Raw genomic sequence first — 27,915 nt, forward strand, 5'->3', positions numbered from 1 at the left:
AAGAGAACCTGCATTTGTGATTATTCTGGGGCAATGAAATAATTTCATTACAGCATTCAGAGGTCTCTTCAGCAGGTGCTTTATTATCTCAATAATTCAGCCTAAGAGACTTTTCAGATTCCCCAATTCCCAGACTTCAGGAGCTACAAATAAGGCTTTGCTTTTTCCCTGATTTGGTTTATTTAGCCTCATTTATCTGTGTTCTTTCCAGATCTTCCCCAGGAATTTCATTTAAACATGGAATTGATGATATTCAGTAAAATAGCCTTAAGGAGTGCATTGTGTTAAAATGCACATGAGACAACGTGTGTCCCACTTGGCTTAGGTCATTTATAAAATTCACTTTGAATTGAGGCCATTAATCTGAACTCAGTAGAATGTTTGCTCATGTCCCTGAATTACCTACATAATTCATCAAAACAGGCCAACTCTGTTCGGATCAATCCTGGGACTGGAGTGCTGGAATAAACACAGGTCAGTGCTGGTGTTGGGACGCAACCATCTATCTTGTCCCTCTCCTCTCCAGCGCGGAGAGGTGTGGTAGGGTCTAATGTGCTGCCGCTTCCGGGTGGGCAAATATACTGTAATAAAGTAGCTTTATTACTTTAACTTCCTCTATACTAGAGGTTTTTCAGGTAGGACGGTAATTGTTAAGAACAAATCATTTGCAGACAGCAGAGCCCAGCAAAGCCTGACTTCAGATGCGTTTGCATCTAAGACAGTGTTTGTGCAAAGCCTTTCCTGTGACTGGCCACTAATCTTCTCTCTGGGGTCTAATGGCTAAACCTTCTCCTCATCTTGAGCATATGGCATATTGAGCGCCTGCCCTCTGCTACACAGCAGAGTTTTTTAGAAGCTTACAGGAGCTTAATGACCTGGAGCGCCCCGGTCTCTGGGAAACATGGTTGGGGTTCGTCAGTGGAACCAGAGCCGCTTGGTCGCACAGGCCTGCTTTCTTCAGAAAGCCAGTGTAGAAGGTTGTGCTCCATCCTGACTTGAGCTGAAGAGTTTGCATTATCGGCTAAGTCTAATTAAAGACCAAACCTGTTGGTGTTGGCTAAAGTTCCTGTCATAGTTCAGAGCAGATCCTTGAACTCAGGGCTGTGTACTTGCTGAGCGTGGAGGAGACTGTGAAGCTTGGCTGGGTCTTCATCATCCGCTCTCCTCCTGCTTCTCTGTGCAGTGGCGACAGATTCACAGCTGTCTGCAACCAATCCCTCGGATCTGGAGGAACGTTGCCCTGGGCAAGTAAAGAATATCTTCCTGTGCTCCACCTTGGGTTGGTTGAGTAAGATTGCTGGCCATCAGTACGTTTCCAACCCTTGCTGTATCCTGCTGCACCTCTGTATTTATACAAGCAGGCTTTTGGCTGTGCAGTTATGTGGACAATGAAATCTAAGCCTGAAGATGATATTAATTTAATAAAATTTGTTTAAAATACTATTTTATACAAATGTCAGTAGTTGGAATTATTAAGTCAAGAAACAAAGTGTTGCCTGATGAGCGAGAGCCTAGAAAAAGTGCCTGAAACCGAGCCACCGTCTGTGTAGAGAGTTCACATGTGTAAAACATGTTAATTGAAAACTGTTAATGCATTTAATACATCAAAATTGAAATACAGATTTTAAAAAAATCTGGGAGGTAAACAAATGTGGTATGTGCTGCTAATAATGAGCAGTTTCAGCATCTTCAAGTTCCCTGATTCGGTCTCCCGCAAGCGGCTTATCTGTTGGAGGTGACAGCTTCGTGTTCCTGCAGCGTGGCGTCTGCTCTGCCACGTGCTGTATCCGACTGTCCGCAGCTCGGCTTTCTCTTTCAGCTAAGGAAAGCATTTTATGCTTGTCTTAGTGCTTCTGGAGCTGACTACAGCTAGGAATGGTTGCAAGGTTGTTGCTACTTCCCTTCCACTGCTACCCCCCTTCCGCTGCTGTCATATATGATAAGTCAGGAACACCACAATAAAGTAGAAAAAGAGTTATCTGATACAGTTTATAGGGAGCTATAACTTAAAAATGACTGTCCCTTCCTGATAACACAGCAAGGTACATTCAGTTTGCTGTGTGTTTTGCTGAGGGAAACTGAAGTGCAGAATAGGAAAGATATTCTCTGCCTTAATAAGCTTCCAGTCTTTATTTTCACTTGACAGTGTTTACCTAAAAGCTCTGCTCTATCTCTGTTAGCAACCTGACTTTCTATTTCAGGATAAATTTCTGTCTGGGCCCTGGGACATGGAAGCTTCCTTGCTGTTGCATTCCTGATGCTTCCTCCCTGTTGGCGTCCACACGCTGTCCTGGGCAGTGCCCGTGGGCCAACAGTTTGAAGGATCTGGGGGGAGAGGCTGTGTGGGTGTACGTGAAGGGGTGCTTTTCTTTTGAAAGAAATCAGAAGACTTAATTAGGGCATTTTCAAAACAAAAGATAATTTCATCCTAGGTGAAATGTTAGAGCTTTCTTTCTACTTTGTTCTGGTTTATCATCTCTAGGTGAGACACTGATCTGGTGTTTTTGCTGTTTGTTAATGGTGCTTGGCTGGAAAGCAGTTGGGATATAAGGCAGTGCTGTTCTGCAGGAATTCCTTTGGGTATTACTGAAGCTGTGAATACTGTTACTGCTAGTTTAAAGCATATTCTTGCAAAGTAGGTGGGATTTTTAAACCTTTAAAATAGCATTGTATTCCTTACCTTCAAAGTCCAATTGTCGTGCTTGTAATGATATGTAGGTGTTCTGTTAGCTCACTCTGCTCTTCAGAAAGGAGTAACTCGGTCTTATTTGCCTCAGACTAGTTTTTTAGCATGTGCATTCAGCACACGAGTGTAGCTGGCACATGAAATGAGGTTCTTGCACTCAAAGGGGTTTTAAGCACACCCTGCTCCAAGCTGGCCCTCCTTTTGCTGGGCTACTAAGATAGTCTCTGGTGGAAGCTACTTTGCCTAATTCTCACAAGCATCTCCAAGGTGGGTAAGTGTTGCAGTCCTTATGTGCTTGTGCGCATAGGTTTCTCAAAGAATTCATGGAAGATGTGGGAATGAACCCATTCACACCGGTGCTGAGTGTTTGATATGTCTCCCTGTGTAAAATGATGATTTTTAGATCAGTCAGGAGACTGCAAAATGGTTGGGGTGATAGTATTTGTTTTATCATAGGAGTATACATAAAGGTATCTGAAATTGTTCAATAAAGTGGTTTTTTTCTGTTTTCCTAACTGAACCTGAATGAGGCCTCTGGCTGTTCTGAGATACCTGCTTATTGTTGTTATCTAGTCAGTGCAGTAGTTAGAAATGTGTCCCGAGACTGCAGACACCTAATTATGGAGAAAAGATTTTGCCAGCAGGCCTGGCAGAAGAAAATCTTTGTTGTGGACCTGTTCGGATTTCCAGTGAAAAGTAGAATCTATAAAGCTTGTATATAACACATAATACTGTTTCTTTAGTATTTGACATTTCACTAAAAAAACCCAAACAAACCAAAACAAAAAAAAAACACCTCACAGGTTTTGGCCACTGAAATAGCTCTCTTGGATATCTAAGACCTTACCCCTCTGCCTATTAGTTAATGAGTGTTGATTAAGGTATGAAATTGGTTCCAATTTGTCATGGTAGATGAAAATTTCATGCCGGAAGGAATAATGTAAAAGGCAACACGGGAAAATTAACAAAAGTAGAAGACCCTACATGAATTGCAATTAATGTAAAGGTAAACCTATTGCCAGAATGCTTCCAGCAGTGCTCGAAGTTATTGCTTCATCAGTAGTAATCTTTGCAATATACATTAGCTGTTAACTTGAAATAACATTTTTTCTTTTACTATTTCTTTAAAAAACTGAACATGAAAACAGCCCCTTGACAGAAACTATCAAGACACAAAAAAGCAGGAAGATGAGAAAAATGTCACTGCTCATAACGTTAATTATAAGGTAAATGAATGTTGACATTTGAGAGTTCAGCTGAAAAGATCAGACATGCACTAAGGTGTAGAGGATCTGTGTAAAGTATGTAGAGAGAAGAGAAGTTGTGTAATGTCTGAAAGCTTACCATTTATGTAAGAGCAGAAGAAAGTAAAAGGTTCAGCACTGTCTTTTTTTGTTGGTTCTCATAATTATACAGTGTGAATCTAGAGATACTTTTAAAAGCTTCGTCTCTCGGAGTCTTTCTTAGGCAGTCTGATTTGTGATTACAGAAAAAGGTCCCAACACAGTAATATTATCTAAAAGTCACAAGGTAAATAGAAGTAATATTTTGCCTTTCATAATCTGATGATACTTTGGTGATTGTTTTGCATTTATTAGAGATACAGGTATTCTCAGTTGCATAAAGCTAAGGTCAAAGACTTAACTTTAATCAGAATATCTCTCTTTTTAGGTGAGGTGTGCACATAGGTCCTGTTAGCAAAATACTGGTGCATAAGGTATTTCTGTGGTGGCAAATATTGCTGCTTTTCCTCCTGCACAGAAGTTAGCAAAGCAAACGTGAGTAAGATGTTCTTGCCACTTTTGCTGTTTTCTTCTCTTGTCAAGATAAAGCGCTTTCACTCCGGTCTTTGAAAGTGTCAGCCATCATCATGATGCTCTAATTCCAGAGTCTGGGAGACTTGATTTTTGGCTTTTGCAAGCTGGAGTAAGGAGTACTTACCCTCAGGAACGCATGAAATTGTGTGGTGGTATGCTTGCCTTCAGCAGTGCTGGGGGTCATCTCCTTTATTTTTTTTTTTTTTCCCAGTTTCCTTTGTCCTACCATAAAATTGGGAGATCAGTATGGTCTTGTTGCACCTGGCAGAAGGGCTGTTTAACCAGGGGTGCTGGTGGTTAAACAGCTTTAAGACCTTGGGCTGCCAGGCTATCAAAATGCGAAGCGCCGGTATTACACTTGCAGCGGACTTTGGTGCTGCAATGCACCACCTCTCTGACTGCGTCTCAGGAAAATCATATCTCTTGAGGTGCCTTGTCCTTGACCGACTAACTCTGTGCATTAACCTAACTTATCCCCTTTGCGTGCCCTGTGACGTGTATGCTTTCACCCCCCCACCCCTCCTTTTTTCCCCTTTATTGCCCTGACTGTGGCCAGCAAAGATGACTGGGAGGAGAATGGTCTCTCATGTGCCGAACTGGCTTTCAAGATGCTGCTAAAAGATGCCAGATCTTCAGCTGCATGTCATAAACTATTTATTTTCTCTATAATTCACACCATGTTGCCTTTTTATTTCTGATCCTTTTTAATATGAGTAGTTACTCATGTTTTCCACTTTAATGCAATTATACTATACTTTGCCTTTTCTCTATTCCAGGTAGCTGACAAGCTTGTTCAGCCATTACATGGTATTAAATGAAGTAATTACAATATTAAGGTCTTTCTTCCATGCCATAAAAAAACACTATTAAAGAGTAACTGCACGATACTGCCTAGAGAATTGGGTTTTAGGCTGAAAGCTCTGTAGGCGTGTTTTATTGTTATTGACCACCCCAGGGTGCCTGGGAAGGTAGCAAGGGCTCTCCTGATTTTTTTGACCTCCGCCTCTGTGCTCTGACAAAGGATCAAATGCAGGAGTGGCTTCATACGATGGACTGGCTGGTGTCAAATGGGCTTGCATTGTTGACTTCGGTGAGAACGAAACATCTCCTGCACTGCTCCAGTTCATCTCCCCCAAACAGGTATATTTGGCCGATACTCAGATGAAGGTATTAAGAAGCTCTTTCTCCTTTTTACCCTTAATTCGTTAATTCACGGGAAGATACTAATTTTACTCTACTGCATTCTCTTGATGGCATTACCAAGGACATCATCTTCCCAGGTTATCAGGATCATAAATGCTCGTGGCTGTCCCCTGTTCTCTCTCTGGGTTGCTAACACGAAATCCTTCGGTGAGGTGACGTGCTCAGATGTGAGGCTGATCGCTTACTTGACCGTCTCGGTGTCGGGGCTGCCTGTGCTTCTGGCGCGTTGGCCGCGGGCTCGCACCGCTGTACTTTGTCATGAGCGTTTTACTTGTTTAACCTGAGACGCAGCTTCTCTTCACACGAGGTACAGCCCTGATGAGTTACACGTGGGGAAGAATAAAGGACAGCCTGCAGAGCCATCTTGAGAGTGAGGAAAAGGGACCTCGTGGAACTGATAAGCAGTTTATTTTAGAGGAGTTATTTTAAATGCTGTATGTAAATGCTGCAGAGCTGAAGTGCTGTGAATCCCCAGATAAGATGCTGGTGGGTAAGATAAAGGTTCAAGGAGTACTGATCTCAGGAATATTTCTTGATAGTGGTTGTGTTTGGATTGAATATGCTGCCTGTTTTTCCTTGATAGTGAGATCACCTCCCTGTTCTGCCCGCTGTGGTTTGGATTTTATATTTCGGTAATATTAGTCAACAGAACAGACAAAATGCCATTGCCATCCCTGCCTTGATTTTTGTTTTAATGTACCTATTATTTGTTGTTTCTAGAGACTTGCCTTTCGTGAGAGAGAGTCCTCTCCAGGAATGAAGAGAGGGTGTGTAATTTAATCTTGTGGCTGTAAAAATCCATTCCCAGTTGTACTTGTTGATAATTTAACTGTGACACAGCAAATATAGAATGACTCAACTGCATTTTAATAGTTATCATAATGTAGGTTGATGTATACCAACAGGTAGAGGAAGTTGCTCAAACTTTGTACATCTTGTTACATTTGTTACAATTGCTCATAAGAGACTCCCTCCCCCGCCGTTATTCTCTTATATTGATTCCTCGCCCCCCACCCCCCCCAATTAAGAGGATTTACTTTGCTTCTAACAACTGCCTTCTCTGTCGTACTTTCACCTACAGTTGTCCAGGACTCCACAAAATAGTACCATTTTTGTTTTAACAAAGGAAAAACTGACTGGAAGAGAAAGATCTGGAATAGATCGATTTTGGAACAGGCATAACGTTTAGAAAGGAGAAGGAAAAAGTCTCAGTGATGAAGGGTGGGTTTCTTCCAAGGGATTTCTAGGGCAGAGCTAGACCTTCTGTGAACTAACATACTTTTGTGGTTGGAGCTCTGGTCTTGTCTTCAGCTGGTTTCAGGACTACAGATGAAATCCATGGGTGCTGGAAGGAGATCTAGGATTCTTGATTTTAGAAAAAGAACAGAAATTATCACTTGGAACAAACCCAAACCTGTCAGTCTTTGATGTTTTCATCTATCATGGTGATATCTAGGTACCTAGTGAAATTACTACCTTGCGGTAGCTGTATGGGAGGGCGTTTGTACAACTGGATGACTAAAAATAGAATTAGGTTTTTAGTATATGGAAGAATTGCTGGCTTGAATGGCTGGCTGCGTGTGTTTTGTGTGTGCAGTAGCTTGGAAATCTAGGCATCGGGTGGGCTGAATCTTCCAAGGCTTCCCCCTAACCAGCCCTCATCTCATGGGTACCAAGTAGTGATTTCAGCAGGTTAGCTCTAGGGAGATCTCGAGCTGATCAGGTGATGTTTGGGGGTAATTCCTGTATAAATTTCAGCAAGCCCTGTTGGAAGATGGCAACTGCATGTCTTTCCCTTGCCTCCCTCCAGCCTCCCCACCATTGCTGGTCAGGCATCGGGGTTCTCTGTGAGCTTTTTTGCTGTAATCCAGGGAAAAGATATTGGTGTAAGCACTGCTATCGCTGAGGGCTTTGTGCAGTGCAGCAGTAGCAGCCAGAACCCTTGCTACCTTCCAGCCTCAGTTCTCAGCCCACTGCTATTTGACAAAAAGGAGCATTTCTACTAGCTGTGACTAGTATTAAATGCTGAGAAAGAGATTGTGGCCTTCATGCTGCTACTGGCTGTCTTCCCTGGGGTATCCCAGGCAGCAGGCAGATCCCAGTCAGGAGAAGGAGCTGTAGACACTGGTGCCAGACCGTAAATTGGAGTTCTCTGTGTTTCAGCCGGTGCCATGTTGTGTAGCACCTGGCAGTAGATCTTGCTGCTCTCTGAAGTCAGCCACGATAGCATCCTAGTGCGAGGTCTATGCACTTTCTATCCAACCCTTTTTCCTCCCACTTCTGAGAATTACACTGAAGAGCTATGAGGCAGTCAGGTCTGTCCAGAATTAATAATATTCAATTATCATTATGGATGATATAATTAATTTCGACATAAGGCAACATTCAGTCAGTCTTGACATGTGTCCTATGAAACTCTTAACCACTGAAGAAGTCTTCCTGTATACTGCATGTTATAGGACTGTAGTGGAAGAAGAGGCAAATGAGAATTGAGGAGCATGGAAGCATGTTGGTGGAGAGATTTGGTCTTTGCCTTCCCCCACCACATCCTGCCTATGGTTAGTTGTGCTCAGGCAAATTTTTCAGAAGATTCCTTTAGTGACGTGTGTCTGTATGCAGCCCTGACAGCAGAGTTGTGCAGCTAGTCCCTACAAAGCCACGCTCTTTGTACGAGCATCCTACGCCCAGGATGTGAAGCAAGGCTTCCCCTCCAAAGCCTCTTTGCTTGCGTGTACGTGCGTGTGTGTGTGTTAACCCTCAGTCCTGAGACAGTCTGTAAGGTAAGAAATGCATTGCACGGTTTTTTGAGTCTTTTATGTCCTGATACTGTAGGACTCTGGGAAAAAGAATGGCTTTCCTCCCAGACAGATAGCAGCTGTTCCTGGCAAAGGCTGCTGTGGGATTCATGCCAATTAAATCTCTGTTACTCTCTCTGTCCGACTCTAGAACAGACTCAAGCTAAATCCATTGATATTAAGCAGACAGCATGAAATAACCTAAATTAACAAATCCTTCTTCCTCCTCCAAACTTTTGACTGAGTGAAGTATCTTATAAACATCAGATGCTTTTCACAGGACTCTTGCATAGTTATACTGTATATTGCATACATTAAATGACTTCTAAATTTTATTGGTTTATTCCTACTACACAGCTGGCTATAATCCATTTGTGTGACCTTGGCTAATTCCCTTCCTACTTTTCTTGTTTTGTCTGTGGAAGATGTAAGTTCTTTGGGGATGTGGGCGATTGTGTCACTGTGATTGCTTAGTTCCTGTAGCCATGGGGTCTGTCTTGTTGGGCTGTCAGGATTGTAATAGGAATTGTTCACATCATGGAGATTTTAATGATAATTTTGCAATGTTTTCTTAAATGCAGCTGATTCAACAAGTAAAGTGACTTCTGCAGACATTAAATTTTCAAGGGCTGAGATTCGTTTATAATGCTATGGTTTGCATGATAAAATGATACCAACAACAATCTAGTTGTGGGTGTTTTCTGAAGTCCATCAAGACCTTTTTTCTTCAAAACCTGCTCATGGCTTTGAGTGCTTGCGGGGGTGATTAATACTGCAAAAATAATAGCCAGACTTTCTTTCTCTTGATGAAGCTAATCTTCTTGATGAAGCTAGTCTTTGGCAGGAATGATGCAGTAGAAAAACTTTGATCTTTCTTAAGATGAAAGTGTTGCATGTGAAGACTGTAGGTTAGCAAGTCATGAGAACACGTCCCGTTTATCAGTAGAGGTGGTGTGCGGAGAGTGGAAATAAAGTGAAATCGGCAGGTGCCCGGTGGAGACCCATGGATTTCTGAAGGACAAATTGGTTCCTTCAACCCTTTCTAGGGCAGTGCAAAGGCTGGAGTGCATCAGCCCGTGAGGTGTGGCCTCTTGTCTAAGGAGGCAGCAAGCATCACTGATAACTTGATTGACCTAACTGTAAATATCTTACTGATTGAAGATGGGAGTACAGTGGCAGGTGGAATTTAAAATGAGTTTGTTGTCCTTTTTTGAAAGATTTCACCAAGGGAATCTTTGAAGTAGTTACTATGGAGTTATTGGATGTGCTGGTGTGTTAAGATAGACACGGGAGCCCTCACTTTGCTGATGAGAATGTGTCACTTGATACTCAGAAACAATAATTTATTTACTTGGATCGAATGCTTGGAATTCTCTCAACAACAAACTGTTTTGTTATACCAGCCCCTTGAAAACAGATTTGTTTAAATAATTCACCAAGAAGGATAGGGACAGGCTTGTTTTATGCTCTTCTGCTCCAATTATTCGGTTGCTTGCTAAGTAAATATACATGATATTGCACCTCTTCAAAGTGTCTCTCTTGACAGGAAGACCTGAAGCCGTTAATGTTGGCTTGGGAAAGAAAGTGTTAGGGTGAGCAAAGGGGGAAAACAAGTCTTATTTCTTCCATAGCTTCATTGACTGAACGTTGCTGAAGGGGCTTTCTTGTCTCTGCTGCTGGATCACAATAAAGCTTAAGCATTAGTTTATCAGTGAATGCAATCTCAAACCTTCCTGTAGGGTTTAAGCAGGTAACTCGTTTTCTTTCTAAAGAGGCAAGAAGGACAGTGTGGTATTCAATGCAAAAATAAGAATCTAACTTAACAATTTGTTGCTTTAGCTGGTAGCTGGCACCTCTCACAGGGCTTTGATATCCTGGCAAAATAAGTATTTATTACTTTGCAGATCCCGCATTAAATAGTGCAGTGTAAAATGACAATGTCAAAGCAAGTTAAGGGTCTGCTTCATTATGAGAGATTTCCCTGCAATAATCCTATATATTATACTTCTGTAGTCACTGTAGAAATTACCGGAGGGACCACTCTGCACAAATGACTGCTTCTTCAACATCATCATTACTGAATCTTCACTCCCTCATAAAAATTCCTCTCAGTGATTCCACAGATAATCTTTTTTTGTTGCCTGTCTTTTATTTATTAGCATAACTGAGCAACAACAGTGCTGCCCTTCTGAAGAGAAGGAAGGAGGTCTGGAAAGGACTTGTTTTTTGTAAGGACAGGATTGAGGTGCTTGTTGGAGAAGGGAGGAGGAAGCTGGGGGGGGGCTGGGCTGGGAGAAGCCTTCATGCCTGATGCTCTCTGGAGTTGAGCTGGTTCACGGATGACTGGAAAGGGCTGATGCAGTTGATGGCATTGGTAAATTGTGAGGAGCTCTTGAAATGTTCAGCATTAATATGCTGAATTGGTCTGTTCTCCGACTCCTGGTCTCTGGGTAAATACAGTTCTGGACCTAGAAGAAATTTGGGACAAATATTTTATATACTATATAAAATACAGGAAACATGAGAACAAATAGATCGGCGTGTGTATGTGACTTTTCCAGAACAAGGTCTTACCCCAGGTGTGTCTAGACTTTTAAGCAGATTGCACGTGAGAAAAGAGCACCAGATCAGGGCTTGGGGACCTGGGCTCTGGGCCGTCGGCCTGTTATGTCACCTTGGCTGCTTCCCCTTTCGGTTCCGTATATAATTATGTACTGACCTCCTCTGTATAAAATAGAGAGATTTACTGATGGGGCTGTCTGCGGAAGATACAGTGCTCCCAGGCCGTTTGTCTGGGAACTGTGCCTAGCTTTTGTTTAATTTTTGCCCAGTCCCAAGCACCTTGATCAGAGGATAGGAGTATCAGAAATTAATAAGGTAAACATGCTCAGAGTTGGAAACAATCCTTATCTGTATCTTTTTCTCCTCTGTTCTGCTCCTTTTGAATTTGATCCAGTATTTGGCTTAACACTGGATTTCCTGCCTATTATAGCTTTCACTCAGACCTTTAATAATACTTGATATCTTTCTCTTTTTCTGAAGTTTTAATACACAGGACGTGTATTTCGGTTTTATGGATCTTCAGGGAAGCCTCATTTACGGAGTCTGCTTGAATGACCTTGGGGAGTAATTTAATTTTTTTTTCCCCATTGCCCCTACAGCCTCCTTGCAGGCATAAAATATTAATGGTTTATACTGGAGGCAGAGGCATTTTCACTTTTAATAGGAAGGTGCAAAAGGGGTTCCCATAAGACAAAGAGGGACTTACTGGAATGTGCTGCCTTCAGTGTGTGGATGATACCGATGCTGTATCTACAGTTACATGTGGATGTAGTTGCATTCACACATCGCTGCTGTTGTTGACCACGCTCTTGCTGTAACTGCGGCGTGCTGTTGTTGCAGTTGCGTAGATAGGGCATCGCATGTACTTCTCCTGACAATGATGCACTGCTGCTGAAGTATTTCTCCATTAAATTTTCAAATTAAATGATTTGCCATATTTTTGCAGGGCGCTTGTGGCCGAAAAGCTGAGTCCTGGCCCTGTAAGTCACAGAGCCTTGTCTAACTGTGAAAGCATCTTCTCTCAGGTCGCAGGGACCTTGCAGAGGAGAGCATGAAATGCAGAACAGATCTGACCCCGGAGTGGGTAAGTTGCTGTTCTTGTATTCAGTGGCGGCTTATGAACGGTGCTTGGCTAAGATCAGGTTTTATTTCTGTTAAATACTAAACAGATAAGCCCTTGATTTGAAGACAATGAAGTGGTTTGTTTGGGGGACTTAGAACAGTCCAGTTGTGTTCTCTGTCAACTTTGTGCATTTCCCCACGATGGGAGTGGGAGATGGGGGGATCGCACAGTCCAGTGCCCATGCTGGTGTCCAGAGGAAGATGCAGTGGGCTCAGTGGGAGGAAGATTAAGATACTTCTTTTCCAGCTCCAGTGGTTTTAAGTTGCTTGCAGTGTGGAACATCTCTATCCCTTCCAGACTTAAGACAGAAAATAACACAAAATCGTCATGCAACACAGTCCTCTCTGGATGTTCTCTTCCTGCCTTAAGTATGCAGCAAAACAAGCACATCTTTATTCTATCTTTTACAGCAAAGTTGCTCTTGTACATCTGTTAGCTGAGATGCCAGAACAACACCATCTTGTAATATGCCTGCCATGCACTTCGTGTTGAAGATGTTGAGTTCTGAAGTACGGGTTACTGCTAACGGACCTGCTTTCATTCGACCTCCTTGTACTGCCTAATTTCAAGGACATTGTTATTCCGAATTTTTTCTGCTAGTATTCAGAGGAAGGTATTTTTATGTAGTTTCCTATCTGAGCACGGGCGCTTGCAAGTGTCAGATACAGAGCTAATTACTTCTAAAGCCTGTGTTTTGGCAGCCTAAGTTTAGCACAGAAGTAATTTTTGTGATTGAGTAAGCTATTCCAGGAGGCTAATGTCTAAGGACAGACCTTCAGTGCTGCTGTTAGAAAGGAGGAGGCAGAGTCTGGTTTGTGTGCACTGCGGTGTTCGTTGCGAGAGGGAAGTTTAGGTCCTGACCAGCAGAAACAGCCATCGGATAGTGCTGGAGGTGATTCCTGGGGAGGTGTCTTCCTCTCTCGTGCCCCCATTACTTCTGGCACAAGAGCATGCTTAGGAATAGAGGGAGTCGAAGCAACTTTTTTCCTTAATGAGAAGGGTTCTGCTTGTTCTTACTGAATGAAAGGTTGAGCAAATATGCAAGGGTTTGGTAGGAGGGAGACAGCAATATGACAAAATGGAGCAGCTTCTTTGCAGATGTCCTGGAGTCTACCTCGTCCAGCTACCAAAGTACCTTTTGCAAAGAAAAATTTTCAGAACAACCTTTTCCCTTTATATTTAGAATCTGTCTATATTCAGAAATTGGAGAGTTTAATTTAAAAAAAGAAAAAAAAAAATCCCAATTTTCAGCAAATCTCTTCAAGCGTTACGGACAGATTTTTCAGACATTGTTGTGTTGTTTGCTAATGGGATATATATAATTTTCCAGCAGCTGTCACATGTGGAGGGGAATGCCAGTTCTGAATAAATGTAAGATTGGAAACAAATTCCCAGAAAGGCAGCTAACAAGGTTTGGAAAAGAAAATTACCATGGAGATGAATGTAAAAGATGATGAAGGCAGACACTGTCACTATATAAACATGTGTGGCTATACCAAAGAGGAAGGGAAACTACTTTCTCGTGGTAGTAGCTGAAGGTTAGAACACAAAACTCTTCTATACCTGTCATGGTAATTTTTAAGCAATGGAGGAGGCTGCTAAACGACCGTGTTGAATCACTGTCAAATAGAGATGTTCAAGAGAGAAAAGGGTTGTGTGCTACTTTAAAGGAGATTGAGCATGTTACCCGTACTTTTTAGCCTTGGTGTGTGATCCTGTGGTGCTGAGTGTAAATGAGGGACAGGTTTTGGTCTGCTATTCAAAACTATTTACATGATGGGGCAGACTCAGCTTGTTCTTGGCCAGCTCTGCATAAGCAGGGATAAAACCTCATTTTTGTCTCTTGTAAAACACGGTTGCAACATAAATCTACACTCTGGTCAAAATCCTGCTGAAGCTGATGGAAATACTGCCAATAATACTACGTATTATTTGTTCAAATTATTTCTCAGTTCTAGGTATTATCACAAAAGAGATCTTGAGGTGAGACTTTGAGTAAGAATCCATGGTTTAGCATTAGCGCGTGAGTTGCTGGCACTTGGTTGGTGGTGGGTCGCGATGCTGGAAATGGCTGAGCGCTGTGCCGTGTTTCAGGATGATGCTGCACTTGGTGCTCTCTGTAGAGAGGACACAAGAAGGCCCTTGCTTAAAGAATTTAGAGCAGGTTTGAGGCTGGAGTTTAGAGACAAAGTGGCTTCTGTGGATTTGGCTTAAAGCCATTATGCAGCTTTTCTTCAGTTTTGGACTTCATGCTAAATTAATGTCTAGACTAAATAAGCAGATGGTTCCACTAAGCCCTTTTCAACAGAAATTCTAGTCTTATTGTCACCCTACTGCAGTTGGAAGTTACGAAGTAAAACAGTCTTGACCATGATAGTTCAAAATTGTTCTGTCTGCTAAAAAGAGGGGAAATGTAGTTGGTTTATGTAAATATCCAGAAGTACAGAAGTGGTGGATCCAGTTCCATCTTTCTATATGTTTTCTATAGCAAGGCAGCACTTTTTCACGCTCTAAGCAAGGGCCAAGAACGCACAATACAGTAAAAGAGTTGAGCACCATGTAAGCAATCTATGTAGGCTGTAACTTTTGGCCAGGAGGGATGTTGCCATCATTCCAGGTTCATGTACACTTCAAAATGATCAAAATAAAATAAAAATAAATAAAACCTTCAGCCTCGTCTGAGGTGATGAGGAGGGGGAAAAGGACATACTGTTCCCAAAGCTGTATGGCGCTGCTGTCATCAATGGGTGTCCCCTTCTGAGGAACTGGTGGAAATGATCAGCGGACTGAGGTGCTGCAGATGCACTGGCACCCAGGGGCCATGCATCACTTGGTTAGTTCAGACTTTGCCTGGAGGCAGCAGCCATCAGACCTGGCTTACACCTTTCTCTGGGGGCTTTACCACCTCACCTTGTTACACAGCCCATCAGTTCCGTTCGTCTTTAAAAGGAGGCAGAAGTACTGTGCCTGTAAAGATGTATCGCAGCATGTGGTGCTTTTGGGTGCCATTACTTATCAGCATTAAGTTGTAACTTACGTAGACACTGTGGTCACATTCATGTATCGCTATGTTAGATGTGAAGCTAGAAAATAAGTCTTTGCGTAAGAGAATTTGCAATTTCTGGTTACTTTGTACCTCCTGAGGCTGCTTTGCATTTTGCTGTAATTTCTACAGCCGTGATTGCTGTAATTTTAGCATGTCTTCATGGAGCTGTCAGTAGCCTAAGCTTCAGTTTCCAAATCTTGTTTTCTCCTAGTTTCTGTGACTTTTTGCTACACTGTAGAAGAGCCTTTGTAGAAACTACAAAAAAAAATGGAAAAAGACAGGAAAGTAGTCTTTAGAGATGGCACATCCGTAGTGTCTTACAGGTGTCTTGTGGCTAAAATGCTGAATATGGTGGTAAGCCTTGTAAGTATCCTTTGGGACTCCAGAGAGGTCACTGTCTTTTGCCTGCGACTACCTCCTTTCCACCTCTTTTCTAAAGATACTGTTTCTTGAAGAGCTTGAAAGGTTATCAGAGCAGGCTTGGGTATGTCCCTTCTTCCTTCTTGAATGCCTAACTAATGCTTAATGAAAGCATAGCTGCAAGTAGAACATACTGTAAACGGTGCCAGCCCATAAAGGCAGAGTCCATACGAGAAAATAGGACAGTCATGAACTTCTGTGTCTGGTCTGAATGTGGCTGAACGTCAGTCTAAACTCCAGTTGTCAATTAAGCTTAGCATCTTCCATTATGAATGTGACATTGTAAAGTTAGGCAATGGAAGGCAGTACCGGTTCAGTGAGTTTTGTGTATTTGATAATGAAGGTGAGGTGACCCGATTATGTGCCGGTTCCCAAAGGAAGCAACTTCTGCAGCTGGTGTGCTGGAAAAGCAGGAGGCTGAAATTCGAATCGTCTTTCAATTTCTTGGTTTCGGTCTGCAGAATTTTGCAGGCTGAATGTTGTGAAAACATGCCCCATGGCTTTCCAGCCTAATCTGTCAATAGAGTCCAAGTTTAATGGAACTTAAGTGCATTGTTAGACTGACAAAGACATGAGTGTATCTGTGCATGGAGTGATGGAAATGGTTGTTATTTATCTAGTAATAAATATAGTCTCTCGTTATCAACACATCTAACTCTGCCTGCACTGAGAAAAAAACAATCTCTGTAGCACTGATAATAAGGCGAAAGGGTTTAGAGGAAATTGTAATAAAGCTGTAGCAGATTTCTTTGGGGGATTTGCAATGCAGCATTAGTAAGCCTCAATTGCATTAGCCATTCTTCTGTTGTGTTGAATTAGTGTTTGTTTTCTACTGAATAGAATAAATATAATCATGTTTGTTACCTTTTTTTTTTGTATGACTGGAGCCAAATGCTATTTCCATAGTAAAAGTATTATGGTAAGTACTTTCATGTAATAAAACACATCCGTTTCAGCAATATGGTCTCCTTTTTCAGTACCGACCATCACAGTTGATGGGGCTGTGCTCTTGCAGTCTTGCTTTTCTGAGCCATAAAGAAACACTTTTGTTCTGTCAGTTGACTGCCTTCTATTCAATCAATTTGCAGTGCGGGTGGGTTGCATTAAAAGCCCTTTTACTTTGTGGGGGCCTTTCTCTTCCCATTTGCAAGACGTCCCCAAGATCTACCTGTAGGCAGTACCATTCCAGTCACTGACACATGTATTGTACAGGAGGAAGAGCCTTTTTTCCTGAATAGCTTTTGATGGTGACCCACCCCCGGAGGGTCCACAGCAACAAAGAGTGAGAATTTTTCGTGCCTCTGGGATGTGGCTCTCCCAGCCTGGTGTGCAGAAGAAAGCCTGTATTCAGGAATTTTTCCCTCAGTTTAGTCTGTGGCAGAGCAGAGAAATCAGCTCCCCCACCCCGACTGTATCACTGGATATGTCTTTGAAAGATTTTAGAATTATCCAGACATCTTCAGCTTTGAAGTATAAACTTCATGTATGACCTCAGCAACATTTTGTAGTTGAAGCTGTAATGCGACTTCAGCTGCATTACGGTGAAGACTGAAGACTAGCTTTCTGTTCATGACTAACTTGAGTGCTTCACAATTACCTTTATGCACCATCTGCATTCTGCTCATTGCTGCAGCAAGTGGCATGTAAAGTTGTGCCTTCAGGTTGAAGTGGATTTTGCTCTAAAAGTGAAAATCTAAATTCTATTAATGCCTTGAAAACAAAGTATTTGCCTGCAAGATGAGCCATTTGCTTTTCTGTATCTAATGTGCATATATATGCTTATGTGTATATATGTATGTAATACCCTGTCTGTATATACTAAATGTAAGAAACCAATTATCTGTAGTGGGTGGGTATGTGCATAAATAACTGCTAAATTTAATGAGAATTCCTCGGAGACCATCCTACCTGTTGAATTGCTCCATTGTGACAGTTTCAGAAATGCATGTGGACTAATGAATCACTTCTTTCATTAAAGTGACCATAATTAATCTAGCATAGAGATCCAAGAGAATTCAGACTAATGAGAGACTGAAATAATTTTGAAACATTTCATAGGTTAAGAAAAACAGCAGAGAAATTAGACTGTTAGATCCCCTGTACGGTGTAAATTAGTTTGGCTTTGTCTCCAATGGAGCTATATCGACTCAAATCAGCCAAGGGTTTGGTTTACAGTCTTTTAAAGATGAGTTGGGGAAATGTCACTTAAAAAAAATGAAGAATTAAGAACTTCACTGTAAAGGTTCCTGCAAAAAAACCTATTGATTTGGTTTTAGCCAGCAAATTTATCTGGGAGCAGGCAGTAATTAAAGTTGATGTCAGTGACTGAAGTTTTGCTGCTGCATGGAAACACTTTCATCTTTCAATGGAATGCAAAAAGAGAAGGAAAAAAGAGTAAGCAAGCTGTGAGTGATAAACTAATCTGATTTCCAGTGCCAGCTTTTAGAAGGAGCAAAGGCAGGTATCACTGTAACTGGAAGGCTTTGGGAGTGATTTGTTGCTCTTCGAGCTAAAGCTGAATTCTGTTGTTAGAAGATCAGTGTAGCTCCATTGAGAGAAAACGAGGAGGTGGCGGAGGGTTTGAGGTCAAAAGTGCTGTGACCTAGTTGCATCAGGAGAGGGATTTACCCTTAAGCTGCATCCAGGAACTAAGACTGAGGTGAAATCCGAATGGGAAGAATTCTTTCATTTTCAGTACTGCAGTCCTGAGTGCTAATGGTAGAAAGGACTTTGAAGCCCCTCCTCTGAGGTGGCAAGTACTTCATTTGATGACAAGGCACAAGCCTGACTGGTCAAAGCAGTTCATTTTCAGTGTTTATGGACTGCTTTTTTTACAGGGTGCTCCCTGGTCTGGAGTCCCTAGGGATTTACATGTCAACAGCCCGACACTTGCAAAGGCATGGGGTGACGTGGGAAGCTGATCTCTCACTGCATTTTCTGAGCACCTTCTAGGCTTGTGTAACTGTGCTCTGAAACCGACTTAAGATGCAGGTGTGTTCTTTCCATCCCTACAGCATTTAGCGAGGAGCAATAACTTGATCTAATTAATTTTCCTTGTAAAAGTCCATTGTGATGGGATGTCTCTTGTGACCGAAAAATGAGGTCTAGAGGTGCTTAAGTATACTTTGTTTAAGAGAGTAGACATGATGAAATAAGATGTTCAGAATTAATGGTACAGCTCTCATGATAATTTGAGTAGAGGTTTGGATGAAAAGTTAAAAATACAGGTGAAGTGAATAATAATACACAGAGATATGAAGAGCTTCTGCAATATGTCCCCTAGTTGTACTGAAAGGAAAATTAATCTCTGAATAGTCGGAATGCTTCACTGTGATAAAGACTGTGAGGAAATGGAAGGCTCTGTCAAGGCTGATGTGGTAGAGCTGCAAAGCAGCGCTTGGGGTGGCATCAGTTCTGTACCCTGAACAATTTTGGTTAATCTGAGCATCTACAGCCCCAAAATGAAGCGGTTTGCGTATGTTTTTCTCTTGTTCTGCTAAAGCTCCAGGAGTGCACGCTGCTCTTTTTAAATCTCCTATTGTCTGTGACTGTCAGGTAGTGTTAAGCTTTCTGTGACTGCTTTATCCTGCCATGGAAATGCTGCTGAAACCTCACCTCCTTCTTGCAGACACCCACATTGACTAAAGTGGGTCTCATTTGGGGTTAGTATTACAATACAGCCGCAGCAGGAAAAGGCGAAGCTGTGCTCTGGGAAGGTCTAATATCAGGTAAGTTCACCCTAAGTGTTGGAGGCTCTAGGAGAACCCAGTGTCTGTTACAGACTGGCTGATGTTACTGGTTATCGGCAGGCGTGTAGTTACAGACATGCATGTGCCAAGGGGATGTAGAAAGAGAGATTAAATAAAGAGTTGCCTTGTACTCTGCTGCTGAGTAATCCTAGCTGGGAACTGAGAAGCCTGATGCTCAGTGTAGGAGCACAGAGCTAAAGGCTGATCTTGAGTCCTTTTTGGTAAGAGCATGAACAGCGCAGCAATGCTGCAATTTTCTTGCAAGTGCTTGTGCTTGGACATGCCTGTACAAATCAAGGATTCATGGTCCTCTGACAGGCCCTAACCAAAACCAGTTGCTGTTAAAGTCTTTAGAATAAAGTTATGAGGCTGTTGGAAAATGCAACACTTTGAAATTCAGGATATCTCTTGTGCAAGGGGAAGCGCTGCAGAATTGCTGTTGCATTTGCAGTTAGCCAAATGAAAGGGAGGAGGGCATGCAGCGTACGCCGCACGCAGGCTCCCATGGTCTTCTCTGATTGCTGGCCTTCCACGAGGTGTCTCAGCTGGGTGCTTGGACGGGATCCTGAACAGTGGGAGGCATTAAATCCAGATATCTGTGGAATGCAGAGGTTTGGGGTTGTACAGACTTGCGAAAGGGGAGACGTGGAGACTGTCGACTGAATTCAGCCCTTCTCGAGTCACGTATCGCTCGTGTCTGTCACAAGCCATTGCTGAGTCAAAGTCCCAAGAAGGTCTCAGAGGTGCCAGTTATTAAATGTCCTCTCAGAAAAGTTTTTTCGGAATCTTAAAAGTTCAGAGAGCAACTCCCTGTCCTGATAGTATTGGTGTGACCTTGGAAGTGTAACCTCCTCTCTGAGGCTCAGCTTGTTCTCTGTTAAAACATAAACCAAAACAAGAATAGTTTTTTAAAAAAAAAAAAAAAAGCAGCCCCTGTGATGTTCCTTTGTCTTTTATCTATTTGAGCTTGCTGAAGCTGGTGTTTGACTACATCCTGCTTCTGGGCAGCACCAGGGCACGTACATACCTTCACGTTCATGCTTAAATCCATTATCTCAAAGTAGCGCACATGGCATAATGCGATTTCAAGTGGACTTCTTGCCTTTAATTGTGACCTTCGACTCCATGCTCTCTTACAGTCGGATTGTGTAGCATCCACACAATGAATTGGTCATTGTATTTGGGTTCTTTAAGAAGTACTGTGGTCAAATTCATGCTAATCAAATTTCAGGGTGGTTAAAATTGGATCTTCGGTCTGCAAATATCTCCTTCCACTATTCTAGTGCTTCTAGCTCACTTTCTGTCATTTTATTGATTTCTGCGCCCCCCCTGCCCTTCCTTTCTCTCCACGTGGAACCAAATTAAAGGAGGAATTGGGGTTGTAAATAGATAGTGGCGTGTGAATGCAGATTAATCAGTGCTGTCCATGTACAGTAATACTAATTGTGCCAAGGGAGGAATGGCTGAGTGAATGGTATAAATATTTAATGCCTGAATCCAATGGGAAATACAAGAGCAAGAAAAGAAATAAAGAAAATAGTTTCGTGGAGAAAATCACACTTCACTGCTTTTGCTCAAAAGAGGAGTTTTGATACCATTAACCTTTCTGTATAATGCAGTAAAGGAAGTGGAGGAGCTGCGTTTAATGCGGAGGCTTCAATTTCACTTAAGAAAAAAATGCCTTAATGCTCTGGTTAAAAACAATATTGGAAAGCATTTGGGATAAAATCAGTTGCTTAAGAGATGCATTTTTCACAGGCCATCTAAACTTGCAGACAGCGTTCGGGGTGGGGGCCTGGGCACAGGGTGAGGATTCAGAGTGAAATTCTGTAAATGCTGCGCGTCTTTCTGATTGAGTAAGAATACGGGACCAGCAGCTACCTGCTAGTAGGGGAAACAACTGGTTAGGGAGCATGTGGGGAGTTACAGCTGAGTATCTGTGGGGTTTTGGTTTCTTGGGTGGGCTTGTTTGTTTTCCTGGAAGTTAAAGAAATCTAATACCTGTACAGCAGAAGGAAACCTTCGCATAGGGCACCAGGCCTGTTTCCACAGCAGATTAATTGCTTGGAAATGGCGAAAAGTGCCTGGCATGCTCCTGTTTCTCTCTAGCTCTTTTAAAACTTGGGGTCACAACGTGAATTCTTGTCTTCTGTGTGTGCTGGGCCTTTCCTGAGGTTGTCCTCTCTGCCATGTTGATCCAACAAACAGCTGGGACTTGCGTCCTGATCGCAAATGTAAGTGAATAAACTGTTCCATTCATCTCATTCAACCACAAAATGACCCAGCTGCCCCTAGAGCTGTCTTTTTTTCTCTTTGTTCAGAGAAGAGCTAAGATTAAACTGGTTGTTCACGTTCAAAGCCTTCTGTCTGTGTGGGAGCAGGACAGAAGCTCGCTCCTCCCGTTGATCTGGAGTATTTACCTGTGGAGGTGGCCATGGGGAGCCAGGAGCCTCAAAGCTCCCCGCGCGTGTGCCAGAAACATAGATTTGATGTCTCTGTATCACAAAGGACTGCGATGTAAAAAGCTATAATTTGTTCTCTATCCACTGTGCATTGGATGAGCTTAAATTGCAGGAGAAGATCAGTCAGGCTTAGACATCAAGAAAAAAAAAGTTTTTAAATCCTCACTACCATCAAGTTGTTCTGAGGCTGTTAAGTGCTCTTCAAGCAATTACAAGAGTTCCTATGTTTTCTGAGCACTGATTTCTGTGTGCTGGTTGCTTGACGTTGCTGTTGAAGACACTTGAAACTTGATCAGATTTATGCAATATCTTACAGGGCTTGAACTGTTAGGGATCGTCTAACAGGTTCTTTCTCCTGCAAAGTGTTCAGTGCGGTTCAAATGGTAACTTTTGCTTTCAAAGACGTCTCATGGATAGAGCACAAGCCGAAGCGTCCAAAACCATGGTCCTTGTGGGACTCGACTGAAGACATGGGTGAAGTGACATTCAGAGAAAGGCTGTTCTCGCAATTCTCAGTTACCAGGCCAGGGAGACAGAGGAAAGAGCCTGTTTCTCACCCAGCCTTCCTGGCCCCAGCATCCTCTCTGGTTGCCTCCAGCCTCAAAAAGGCAAAGCTGTGGAAATTAAGTTTTTAGGCGGAAGCTTAGTTCATCATCTTCTTCAAGGGACTCCAGGATTAAAAAGATGCTTAATATAAAATGGGTACTGAATTTCCATCAGTGAGTAATGATTATTGATTTTACTTTAAAAACAGTTCTTATATTCTACTTAGTCATTCCAAAGCCTTAGATGTCAGTTAACATGTTGCCATATTCAGGAAGCTGAATATTTAATCAAGTAATTCATATCTCCTGGTGATGGTGGCAGAAAAGCAGAGGACATACAGAAGCTTGAAAAGCTTTTCAAATTGCTAATAGGCTTACTTAAAAAAAAAAAAAAAAAAAAAAAAAAGAAAGAAAAGTCTGGAATATTGAAAAATACAGTGGCAGAGGTCCAAAATAGAAGGGCTTTTATTTACATGACTCACTGGACTGTTAGAAATTCAATCATTTATTGGGCTAATGGTATGTCTTGAAAATTCAGTGCACATAATGTAGTACAAAAGTATGCTGGGGAATGTGGAAAGGAGTTTCAGCTTCTTTTAATTAGCTCTGTGCGTTTCGAAGTCTCTGTAATGTAGCTCCTCCTTTTTCTTGAAGACAGCCAAGGCAGCATTGGGTTTATAAAGAAAAATAATGTGACCTTGAGAAGTTGGCAGTACAAACATTGTGTACTCTGTGTCACAGCACAATCAGCATCCTCTCCGAGAGCTTGTCACAGCCTTTATCATCTGCCTTTTTGTCTTAGGCTGCTGTCAGTCTGCCCGCAGGTTTAGCAGTGCTAATTGGTGCTGCCTGGTGTTATCCCTGCGCACAGACGAGGTGGTGGTAGCTCCTGCAGGAGGCTTGGGGGGTTCCTCTGGTTTTTGTGATTGCTGTTGACTCTTGCCTGCTGAGCATCCTTCCCATTTCATTTGAGATTCATCAAATGCAGCCAGGGTATTTGCATTCAAAGACCATGCAGCTGCTTCAGTTCAACTGTGTTTATCTGTAATTAAATATTCCATTATCAATTAACCATTAATGCTTCCTAATGATTATTATAAACCTGTGGGAGCCTTATGGTGAAAAGCTAGTAGTTAACTGCAGGTGAGCATGATGTTTTCCATTAAATGCGTAGCTGTAGCCATGTTATTTCTTCTCCATCAGAACACTTCTGCCCCTGATCCATCCAGTCTGGTGCTGGGAAATATGCATTTCAGTGGGAATGAACCCTTCGTCCGGCAATTGTCCACCTGCAGACTTGGTGGTGGCAGCTGGGGAAGAGGAATTGGAAGACCGGGATGCTCTTTTTTTGGTTGTGTGAGGTGGCCTGCCTGCTGGCTGAATCCTGTGAAACAGGAGAAGGTGCAGCTTTGGGATTAAAGCGTGCGTCTTCTAGCACGTTCCCCCTTTCGGGACTGAAGAAAGGGTGGGTGGTATTTTTCTCTATTAGGTGCTCCACACGTGTAGGTTTACAACTGCCGTGGGGCTGGGAGGAGCAATAGTGTTCACAGAGTAAATATTCCTTTTTCCATTGTATAGAGATTTTCCTCCTTGGGGTATATGAGAGGGCTTGGGGCTCAGTGCAGATGCAGAGCCTGAAGTTATATCTCTGCAAGCAATTAAGCTAATCAAAAAGTAAGGCCTTTATTTTCCTGAACTAATTCTATTAACTGGAATCAATTTAAAAAAACCCAACAACTCCAAAACCCATGCTTCCACATGTTGCGTGGTGTGTTTCTGTGTGCTTGTCCTAGTGATTTCATTAGGATTCCTGACTCGGCAAAGATGCTCTGGTGCTGGGGCATTTTGATGGTGCCTGGGGTGTGTGAAAAAGGAAGCAGCTTCTTCCTCTGCTGAAGCTGTTGGTGTGTCTTAGCTGTTCCTTCAATGCGAAAATCTGAGTTGGGTGCCAATGACTAGCACGACCTGGGATCTAAAATCTAAACCAGCTCCAAATACCACAACCTGCAAATTGACATTAACAACGAGCTACTTAACTTCAGAAATAAAAGGGATAGGAAGATAAAAGGGAAAAAAGGGAGTCTGTTAGACTAGAGCCCTAGAGGATACAGTCTTTCTGTGTGCTTGAGAGTTTGAGCAGTGGTGTATATGGAAATGAGGACCCGATAGTGATTTTTTGGCTGATTTAGTCCTTTCAAAAAGCCGTCAATGTCTTAAGCAAATGACATATAGTGCTGATGAAAATTTCAATGCAGGAGATTCAGGGAACTGTTTGCCTTCAACCTAAATCTTCTGTATTTCTTTATAGCAGTGCAAAGCACTGTGGTTATGATTGATTATTTTTCTCTACTTTGGCTTTTGCCTTCAGTAATTATTTATGCTATTGCAAAGGTAGCAAAAAGTGCAATCCATTAATTTTTCTAATTGATTTTCAAAGTATTAATTCACTCAGCTGGTAGAATTCTAGCACTTCATGTATGTGGGATCCTTGGAAGTTGAGAGTGGACTATTCACATACTTAAAGTGTATGTGTAAGTAGATTACTAGTCTGCAGGCTACTGAATCCACTTCTCAAAAGGATACGCATATTAAAAAAAAAAAATGGGATGGGGGACAGGAGAGTGAAATTCTGCCTCATTCAGGCAGGTTAATTTTATTGTTCTCTAGTTCTTATATGATGCAATTGAATTACTCGGCTCTCCACAGTTATGAAAGTAAAATTTGGCTCTGCATGCCTAAAGATTATTTATGAAAAGTTTGACTATTGATTCAGAATGAATAATAAAACAGCCTTTGGGGGTAAGAGTATTAAGTTTAAATATGTTGTCATAACAACCAGCCATAGTAACTTTCTCAGAATTGGTTTTAGGCATCCTATGTTTGATATCAGCCCAAAATATGTTTGTTTGAACTTAGTTATTTGAAAAAGTTTCAAACTAAATTGGTTCAGCTGTCTTTGAGTTATCCAAGGATGGCAGAATGCCATATAGAATCCATTTTTATAACACCTTGTATTTCAAAAGGGTCTGCAAAATTGGGATGAAAATAATCAATAGAGAAATGATCAGGAACAATTTTAAACAATTTTATGGTGTAAAGAATGTTTTCAGTCATGCTTTACAATTATGAAGAATTCAGCCACAAGATAATACAAGGTTTAAAGTCTGTACTGTAGGTGGCAGAGATGCCTTAGTTATACAGCATAATCATCCCTGCTATTTTATTAACAAGTAGAGCAGGATTACATTGCAGTTCATCTACCATTAATAAATATGCTGCCAAATACTATCCTGGCTCCCTACTGTTTGCCTTAGAAAAGGTAAGTTGAACTTTGGAGATGTTGAGTGAAGGACTTTCAAAATATTTTCTGGGGTCTCAGTTCTACTGTTGAAAATGTGTAGTAATAAAATCTGAAGTATCCTTTTAAATGGAATAGATTTCCAGGATCCTTTTACCTTCATTGAAAAAAACATAGGTATTGGAATGCCAATAATTTTTAAATAAGTGACAGTCTATGATTAAAAAATTAAATGGGCTTTCATTAACAATAATAGGATTCTGTAATAGCTTTAGTCATGGTAGTGTTGTTCCCCTTACCATGGTTAATGTTACCGTTACATACCTCAATTCAAGAGTGCTGTGACTTAGGTAAACATTGTTCCAGACTAAGACTTGGCGTGTGACAAGTCAGCCAAGAATTATGATCTGGAGATTAATAAAGCAAACAGCATAATACTTTTTTTTTTTTTAAAGAAAGCATAGAGAGGTACGAAGGGAACAGTTGCTGAAGGACTGCTAATGGGCTGTGGAGCTCTCCATCTCATGTTTGATGGCTGTAATCTTCTCCAGGTTGGGATAGATCATAAATCATTGCTTCTTGCTGGCTGTTTCCAGTAAAAGACAATTATTCTTGCAATCCTTTCTCTTCCTCAGTTAAAATAAACATACTTTTTTTTTTTAGCGGGTTAACCAAATATGAAGACAGGAACTGAATAAGCTTGAGAGTCAAGCTCATCTTGCATACCTTAGGTGTAGTGTGTCCCCTGAGATGATTTTATGTCCCTCCTGTGTGATACCAATAAGATACAAAAGGTGACAGAGCTACGAGGCTCTGTTACTCTGGGGAAACATGTAGAGCTCCTCTAGTTCGGAGCTGTTCTGTACCTTCTGCTCCCTCTTTGCGGTGCAGGAGAAGACTGGAGCCTCTAGGCTGTCCAGATGGACCCGTTCATTGTCTGGTACCACAGACATTGTGTGTACCTAGCTCAGCCCCCCATACCCTTTGCTGTAGAAGGAAGGAATGGAAGCCCCTGTAACTACAAATGTGTAGCTGTCAGGTGGGAAGACAAGCGAAGGAATGTGTGCATAGAAACAACCATGGGGTGCGCGGGGTGCTTTCTTTGGGCATATGGTGCTCATTCAGGATTTCCTATATTCATGTAGGAAGAGGATTACCTGGAAGGACAGGTATTTGGGGTATAATTCGCAGTCAGAATAACATTTGGCTGTTATTCATTGGTTTCTTGCAGGTTTACTGGAATGAATTTGCCTGCCCCTGTTATCAGCAGTAAAAATTGGCTGCGGCTTCACTTCACATCAGATGGCAACCACAGGCAGAAGGGGTTCAGTGCCCAATATCAAGGTAAAGGTTTACTGCCCTGTCTCACTATTTACAGTGTGTGTTTAGCCAAACTTTTTTTTCCTAGGAATCTACAACTAAGTTCCTGCATGATCCTTCTGTATCCTGTTAACATTAATTTTCCAGCTGGGTATCCAGGCATTGTCATGTGGAGAGCTACTGTTGGCAATTGTTGGGACTACAACGCTTGAGAGCTACAGGAAAATTCATTTGCACTGTATGCTTTGTTAGTAGATGTTCCTTTACCGGCAGTTCTGCAGAAAGCGCTGTGTGGGATATGGCAATACAGGCAGGGTGCCACCAGGCGAGGGGCAGTCTGGAGTCCCACAGCGACTGCGTCTGCATTTACACTCTGCTCAAGTGAGACGTAACTGAGCCTGTTTTGAATGAGATGTAAACTGTTTTGTATTTACTGGTCATTCCTAGAAGGATGGATTTCAGAATTGGGATCTTAAGATGCTGTTGAGGGAGAGGAAATGCATTAGCCAACAAGTCAAGCAGAGAAAAGATCCTGCTGTCTTCTGAGGTTTGTAGGCAACTGTGGCTAACTGCAGTTCAGTGCATCCGTTTGGGACCAAATGATCACTGAAAGAGGTGGGATTGAGTGGGTTCCTTAGAACTGTTTATACCATTCTCTCCGAGGACTTTGAAGGACTTTGTGGGTGCAGTGGTGTAGCATTGCTTCACGCAGCCAGCTCTGGAGGCAGGATCAGGGAGAGGGAAAGTGAAGCAGGGAAGGAGCAGGAGTGACATCCAGTTCCTCATCCACTCTCCAGGGGTTTGAGTCAGTGCAGTTCAGCAGCTTTCCTCAAAAGGAAGAAACAGGACTTCGAGGAAAAGTACCATAGCCCTAGACCAGCAGGAACAA

At 42.1% G+C, this 27,915-nt stretch overlaps 1 protein-coding gene across 1 annotated transcript in view; it reads left to right on the top strand.

Moving 5' to 3' along the window:
• The window catches only part of CSMD2 (CUB and Sushi multiple domains 2), a 307,900-nt gene that overhangs the window by 109,418 nt on the left and 170,567 nt on the right, over window positions 1–27,915 (top strand). The window contains 1 exon segment of the mRNA XM_075173206.1: window positions 26,938–27,050. Within this exon segment, the coding sequence (XP_075029307.1) occupies window positions 26,938–27,050 (113 nt within the window).

Source organism: Calonectris borealis, chromosome 25, assembly GCF_964195595.1.
Source record: "Calonectris borealis chromosome 25, bCalBor7.hap1.2, whole genome shotgun sequence".
Taxonomy (NCBI): domain Eukaryota; kingdom Metazoa; phylum Chordata; class Aves; order Procellariiformes; family Procellariidae; genus Calonectris; species Calonectris borealis.